The sequence below is a fragment of the Sorghum bicolor genome, chromosome 2 (assembly GCF_000003195.3).
Source record: "Sorghum bicolor cultivar BTx623 chromosome 2, Sorghum_bicolor_NCBIv3, whole genome shotgun sequence".
NCBI classification, from domain to species: Eukaryota; Viridiplantae; Streptophyta; class Magnoliopsida; order Poales; family Poaceae; genus Sorghum; species Sorghum bicolor.
In genome coordinates, this window is record NC_012871.2 from 47,627,638 (window position 1) to 47,635,249 (window position 7,612).

General features: G+C 47.7%; 1 protein-coding gene across 1 annotated transcript; it reads right to left on the reverse strand.

Annotated features, from left to right (window-relative positions):
* LOC8063491 (GDSL esterase/lipase At5g55050) lies at window positions 2,516-7,213 on the reverse strand. The gene is made up of 4 exons (XM_002462079.2): window positions 6,521-7,213; window positions 6,284-6,417; window positions 5,901-6,164; window positions 2,516-5,522 (listed from the first exon to the last, which is right to left on the reverse strand). The coding sequence occupies exons 1-4, from the start codon at window positions 6,804-6,806 to the stop codon at window positions 5,037-5,039; spliced, it is 1,170 nt and encodes a 389-aa protein (XP_002462124.2). The 5' UTR covers window positions 6,807-7,213; the 3' UTR covers window positions 2,516-5,036.

Below are 7,612 nucleotides of genomic sequence, written 5' to 3' on the forward strand. Positions count from 1 at the left end.
GATTAGGATTAGAACATAGAAGTAGGGTTAGATACATAGGAGTCCTTACTCGTTGTCCTCCCACCTAGCTAGCTCACTACCAGTTATCTTTACTTACCTTTATCTAACTTATCTACTATTCTATCTTGCTATTCTTACCCCCTATTAGCACTAGTGAACTTAGATTGAGTAGACACAAACCATAGATATCCATCCATATATTTATTAAGAGAGTCTTAGTCCGCTTCCCGTGAGCGAACTATAAATTACGACACCGCGGATACTCACCACGGTTGAAGTGCTACAGCGGTACCTGTGCGCTTGCAGAGTTACCCTTGGTACGTCTTGCATCACCGCTAGAGTTTAGCGTTGCTTAGCATTTCTGGAGCCGTTGCTCAGGGTAGCCTGACACCCTATCCTAGTAACAGCCCAGGCTTGCATTTAAGCAGTGCTGGTTAGGCGCCACCATTTCTATATACTTGTCACATCTTACTCTAGCCGGTGTGCATTAAGATTTGCGAACAGTGCTGCTGCATGTATGCATCAAAATATGTTTCTAACCTTATATTAAATTTTACTTCCCAAAATTTATTTATTTTTCCTATATTTTAATGCTCACAAAATTGACTCAATAAATCTAACTCAACTATTTTAAAAGAATGAAATTTTTAGGGTGTTACAAGTGCTCTCTCAGTTGTAAGTTGAAACGACGAGCTTACATTTTTATGGTTCCTTCGCAGATAAAAAGTTCATAAACTTGTCGGCAACCTACATAGCAACACTATAATAGTGCCCAACTAAGGATTCACTCGCCATGAGATCTACTACCATCTTCCAACACAATAGCTGTTGTCTGGAGCTTCTTTGTTAGTGACCGGTTCATACCTTCCTCCAAATTCCCCTCCTCTCCTTGCCACTATTGAAAACTGAGTTGTGCCCTAGAAAATCATTGATCATATTCTCCCTATTGCTGGTCTCGTATCCACTCCTCAATGCTAGCTTTCATGCCCGTCTTGCTCTTCCACCGCTTCTCAAATTCCTTATCCACCTGCACACTCTTCAAAGGCTTTTCTTCTCCGGTGCCTGCTCTAGCTTGTGGAGAAGAGGAAGGAGATGCAAATCAATGGAGGGATGCGGCAATCGATGGAGAGAAGAACACCTCCTACTCATTGCAACTAGATTTGTAAGTAAGGCCCCTTGGGCTGCCATTGCTGCCGCTGCTGGGTTGCAGAGAGCTAGGATTTTGTGGAGGAGAGGGCCGAACTAGGAATAGGCGTGCCAATGTGTAGATGCAGATCCACCTCAAGGAGACCCGTCCTCTATGGATATGCTGTGTAGGCACTAGGTTGAGGATATAGTAGATACAGGACATACATGGAAGGACACACGGAGACGAGAGAGTTGGCCTTGTTTAGTTCCCAAACAAAATTATAAAATTTTTCATGTTCTTCGTTACATCGAATCTTTAGACGCATGCATTGAGTATTAAATATATGCGAAAATAAAAACTAATTACACAGTTTATCTGTAATTTACGAGATGAATCTTTTGAGTTTAGTTAGTCTATGATTAGATAATATTTGACAAATACAAATGAAAGTGCTATAGTGCCTATTATGCAAAAAAAAATTAGAACTAAACAAGGACTGTGTGCTTGAAAGTGGCTGGTCCACTAGAATCGATAAATTTGTAAGGTCCATGACACTTAAATATAGGTACGAATTTCATTACTTCCATATATTTGATATCCATTATTTAATATTGCAGACGGGCCACGGCTATATATCACAGACATGTTTTTATTGAGTGTCGTCTATGATATCTGGGCCGCCACTAAATACATGTTTTGCCTACCGGGTCTTTGAATCGAGTGTCTTCATTTTGGTGTTTTGACATAGTGTGTGGGATAAAAATGTCGACTATTATTATCGGCGCTGCTAGCGCCCGGACGTCGGCCATCAACAGTGTGTCCGGACGCTGGGCTCTCCACTCACACCACATAGAGAAAAAAAGAAAAGTCAACTCACCCCACGTGGAGGACTACCCTCGTCTGCTCTCCCGCACAAGGAGCCTGTTCCCCACCCCCCCACGAGCACGGGATCCGCCCTGCCCCTCACTTCGCTGCCCCCTAGCACATCCGCCCGCGGCCAAACTCGTACCCATAGAAACCGACTCCCGCACCGTGCCCGCACAGAGAAAAACGACCACCATGTGCACAGATCTATCTGTCCACAAACTCTGCAACCTAGCACCTCTCATCCTACCTTCAACTCACCACCATAGTCTGTCCTCTAGCTGCAACAATGAAAAAAGGCTATTGCAAAATATCGAAGGACATCTAAAATGCAAAAAAAACTGCTAAAACAAACGGAAAAAGCTATTAAAACATCGAAAAAACATCAAATGCAACAAAACAAAAATATGTAACTGCGACATAAAAAAAGTCTACTGCAACATTAAAAAACATCTACTGCAACATCGGGTGAAAATCTGCTGCAATGTTTAGAAAAAGCTATTACAACATCTCAAGCACTACTAATGCAACATCAGAAAAAACGCCTGTTGCAACAAAAAAAATCTACTGCAACATCGAGAGAGAATCTGCTGCAACAATGAGAAAAAGCTATTACAACATCTCAAGCACTAATAATGCAACATTAGAAAAAACATCTGTTGCAACAAAAAAATTTACTGCAACATCGGAGGAGAATTTGCTGCAACAAAGTAAAAAAGCAAAAATGAAACATCTCGAAGAATTGCTCTGCAATATCAGAGAAACACCTGTTGCAACAACCAAAAAAAGATACTGTTGCAACATTCCACATCATCTGTTGCAACACCGAAAATGAATTATTGCAAAACAACGAGATCTGACTCGCTGGAACACTAGCTACCACCAAACCCTTGGATCCAGAAGGGGAAGAAGAAGAAGAGGAGGAGAAGGAGGCACAAGAAGAGAGCAGATCTAGATCTAGTGGGAGAGAGGAGGGGAGAAAGACCTCAGATCTCTCTACCTACCTCGTCGGAGCCACGTCGTCGTCCTCATCTCCAGAGACATGGAGGTCACAGTGCACGAGGATGAGAGAGCAGGGAGGGAGGGGAGGCGTGCGGGCTCACTGGAAGGAGGAGGAGGAGGAGGAGAAAGGTTCAGATCTAGATCCCGAGGAGGAGGACTAGACCTTAGATCCAGATCCCTCCACGACGTACCTCATCGGAGCCGCCGCCGTCGTCCTAGTCTCCATTGAAAGTGCGGGATCTGAGTCGTAGAGAGAGGGGCGTGTATGGAGGTCACGGAGGAGCGAGGGAACGAGGAAGGAAGGGAGCACGGGAGGGCGGGCGTGCAGCGAGCTCGCATGCGTGGGCGTGGTGTCTCTACTCTAGAGATGGTCTAAAGAGCAGGGAGGAAAACAGGCGGAGAAGAAGAAGTGCAAGACAGAAAGCGGAGAAAAAGCGAGTACGGGAGAAAACGGGTCCGTTCGGACCGCGGGCTACGAAGCGGTGCGTCCCGAGCAGACGGACGCCCGGTCTATAGCATTACCGTATTATTATTGACTAATTCGCCAGCCGTTGTCATCAACAATGTATATATACACTATACGCATTGAGGTATAATAACAATACATATGCGTAAAAAGTGGCCCTGTATATCCGGTAATGCTTTGACTGTGACCTCCGGCCGTTTCCGGACGTGGTGCCGGCTCACTCGGCTTTCTGTCGCTCGTGTCTATCCGCATGCGACTCGCGACTCTTTTCATCCACTCATTTTCGTCCGCATGCAGCTCTCTTCATCCACTCATCTCAAAATATCTACCGCATGGCTCTCCTTGCCCACTCTCTCTCCTGCTACTTGCTCCCTCATTCACTTCTCTCTTCTCTCTCTCATAAATCCACCGCAGCCTTCCATGGTCCCAACCTGGGAGACCTCAACTCAGTGCGGTGCCTTCTCCCATCTCCCTCCTCAACCGAAGCTCGAGCACGCAATAGAGGGATCTGTGGAGGCGCCGTCCTCTACGCATCTCGAGCCCGATGTGCGTCCTCCACCCTAGCGTGTCGTCCCCCACCTCGACGCCGGCCATTGTGGCTTTCCCGTGGTGGATCCATGGAGTACTGACCTTTCCATGGTGGATACATGGAGCACGATGCAGATCCAGTAGCATGGTGGTCTCCTCCACCCAATAGGCGATGGCGGCCCATCCCCCATCCCATCCATGGAGGCGGCTCAATCTGCACCCCCGACGGCACCACCAACCCATGTGCCTTCCCTCTTTCCATTTATCTCACGGCTACAGTGGATTTTGTGGTGTTGCAATCGTATATCCGAGATGTTTTAGTAGTCTATTCAAGATGTTTCAGTAGTAGTTTTTTTGTTGTTGTAATAATATGTTTTTTAGTGTTTCAACTTCTTCATCCCAATGTTGTTATAGTATTGCTTTCTTTGCGATGTTGCAGTATGTTTCAGTTGCTTCAATCTCATGTTGCAGTAGGTGTTTCATGTTGTTGCAGCAGTTTGTTCGGTGTTGTTGCAATAACATGTTCATGGTGTTTCAACTGGTTCAACTTATTTGTTGAAGCACTTTGTTCAGTGTTATTGCATAATATATTCATGGTGTTTCAACTAGTTTAACTTATTTGTTGCAGCAATTTGTTCGGTGTTGTTGCAATAACATGTTCATGTTGTTTCAGTCGTCGTTTCATCATATTGTTACAGCGCCAAGCAGAGGGCTGGAGGTGGGCTGTGGGAGTGAGCTAGCGATGGGCGGAGGTGCTGGGAGACCGACGAGGTTGGAGGGGATCTCGTAGGTGTGGAGAGCGGAGGCGGTTCCTTTCATCTCGGTGCAGGGGCGCGGGTGCAGTCGGGTTCCTATATCTACTTTTTTTATTTTTTCTTTCTCGATGCGGGGCGGGTGGGGGCGTAATTTGTACAAAGGCTTGGCGTCCGGACGCTAGCGCTCAGATCGGACGTCCGGACGCTAGCAGTACCGCTGTATATCTACTCGGTCGGTGTTTTTTTAATTTATTATATTATTACTACTAACTAGAATGCTAGATGAAGATGATCATAAACTTGTGTAAGCCAGCTGCTTGAAGTTGATGGGCGCCGTGTATCGTCCCGGGCGGCTGTCATAGAAGTTTTGCGCGGCCAGCATCGTCCCCCGCTGGCAAGGATGCACCCGGTCCCAGAACGCGTGCTGGTCGCGGTTGCTGCACACCGTGGCGTTGGGCAGGCAGTCCGCCTCGGCGCCGAGCCTCCCGCCCCCGCAGCAGGCGTCGGCGACGTCCGTGTACCCCGACGCCGCCGGGTCCTCGAAGGTGGCCGCCGACAGGCCGTAGTAGTCGGCGAGCGAGTAGACGAAGCCCGGCAGCCGTGAGGCGAGGCTGGCCAACAGGGACGCCAGGGCGTCGTCCAGGCCCGACGCGAGCTCGTTCAGGCCGTCCAAGCACGCGCCCGTCGCCCCGTGCGACGACAGCCGCGCAGCGGGGACGCAGCCCAGTAGCCCCACGTTGATGATGCCGAACTTCCTCGCGCCCATGGCGTGCAGCTCCTGCATTATGTATCATGTTATTTGAGCGCGCGCACTTATATATCGTGATTCGTCATTAATTTGTGAAGGAGAAATTGATTCTTGAGGCTTCGTTTAGATGCGAAAATTTTTTGGATTTCGCTACCGTAGCACTTTCGTTTGTTTGTGATAAATATTATCTAATTATGGACTAATTAGGATGAAAAGATTCGTCTCGCGATTTACAGTTAAACCATGTAACTAGTTTTTGTTTTCGTCTATATTTAATGCTTTATGCATGTGCCGCAATATTTGATGTGACGAAGAATCTTAAAAACTTTTTGGTTTTTGGAGTGAACTAAACGAGGCCTGATTCAGATAGAAGCTTACAAATTGGTGAACAGTAGGTATAAATATTACCGTGATGGTTGCTGAGTAGTTGGAAATGAGGCTAGTGTAGAGCGTGGCGACGTCGCGCTGCTGCTCGGCAGCTGACTTGTTCTGCGACTCCGACGCCTGCGCGGTTGCGAAGACGAACAGGTCGTTGCTGCCGACGCTGAAGAGGAAGACGGAGTTGGAGAGCAGGAGGTTGGTCGCACGGGAGCCCAGCTTGGTGGCCATCTGTGACTTGGTGGACTTGAAGTACTGCACCTGCTTCGACAATGGGATGTTGTTGCCTGCGTTCTGCACCATGTGGGTTCAGTTGGTTATAATTATATATATTTGATATAGCTATCTGATTCTGATACGTATATATATATATATGATACGAGCTAGATGAATGAAATAATTAACATTCTTACAGTGGAGTCGAGAATCCCAGCTCCTCCCGAAGCATAGCTGACGCCATTGCCACGAGGTGTGAGGACCAGACGGCTGGTGCTTGGTGCCAGCGATAGGTATGGCGGAGGACTAGACGCGAACCCCATGCTCTTCGCTGCATGCACACATGCATGGAGCGTATATACATTATTATCAATTACATTACATATACAAAAACAAAAACATGCAGGCAAGGCAAAGAGACTATGTATAGTCACCTAGGTAGTCAGCGATGTTGTAGCCATTGCTGAATCGTCCAGTGGGAAGGGAGCCCGGGAAGTCGATACCATAGTAGGGCTTGTTGGCCCGGGGCACGTCCGGCCCCGGCAAGTAGTTGTTGTTGCCCACGTCCAGCGTCGAGTCCCCGAACACAAACATCGCCGGCGGCGGCCGGCCACCTGCAGCTGCCGCAGAAGCGGCGGCGACGACCAGCGCTTGCAGGGACGACGATAGCACAAGCAGCAACGCCATGGCTGAGTGGCTGACGATGTAGCTCACCACCATGGTCAGTCACTGCTATCTAGTACACAGCTGGCTACTACTAGCCCACACAGACACAGCGAGAAAGTTTTGAGGTGTAGTAGTGGACCTTGGTGGGTGAAAAAGGGAGCAGCTACGTGCCTTCTTCTTATAGCTAGAGCTAGGCCGTGCGAGATCACTAGTCGTATCTTACTACACTGATTCTCTGCCGGCCAGCCACAGCATGTATAGTCGTCGTTGATTGCTGCAAAGGGAAAGTAAATGAGAAAGTCATCGTGTGTGCATGCATGTGCAATAATACGGCTGGCGGCAGGGAGAGCTAGCTGCAGGTTCAGCGTGTTGTTGCTTGCTCTGCATTCCCCAAGAGATCAGATTTGATGATCGAGCTGCAGAATGAGGTTTCCAGAATGATATGCACGCAAGCAAGATCTGCATGCATGCGTACGATCCAGCGACTCATATGATTGATGGATTAGGTATTGGTAGGTCGTCCACGTCCCATGGATTCCTACATTGCTTGCCGTGCATGGGTGTCGATATGTGCGGCTGCTACCTATCTCGCGTCGTCATCCATTCAATTTTAATTGATGATTCAGCTACCGTTTCAATTTCTTATGGCCACACACATGCATGTATAGTTCGTCGGAAAGGAGAAAAAATATCCAACGTATGTACAGTACATTTTAATAATTAAATTTCCTCGCTCGTCTATCACCATCAGCTAGCTTCTACAAAGTATGACCATGAGCACAAAGAGCTTTTGACCCTATACCATACGTCTACGTGATGAGCGAGCCAATTCATTTACAAGAATCCAACAGGGGCTTGCA

Coding starts and splice junctions, on each gene's coding strand:
- LOC8063491 (XM_002462079.2), bottom strand. CDS start 6,806: ATGGTGGTGAGCTACATCGTCAGCCACTCAGCCATGGCGTTGCTGCTT. Junction 6,418..6,520: donor CAACATCGCTGACTACCTAG/GTGACTATACAT, acceptor GTGTGCATGCAG/CGAAGAGCATGGGGTTCGCG. Junction 5,523..5,900: donor ACTACTCAGCAACCATCACG/GTAATATTTATA, acceptor TACATAATGCAG/GAGCTGCACGCCATGGGCGC.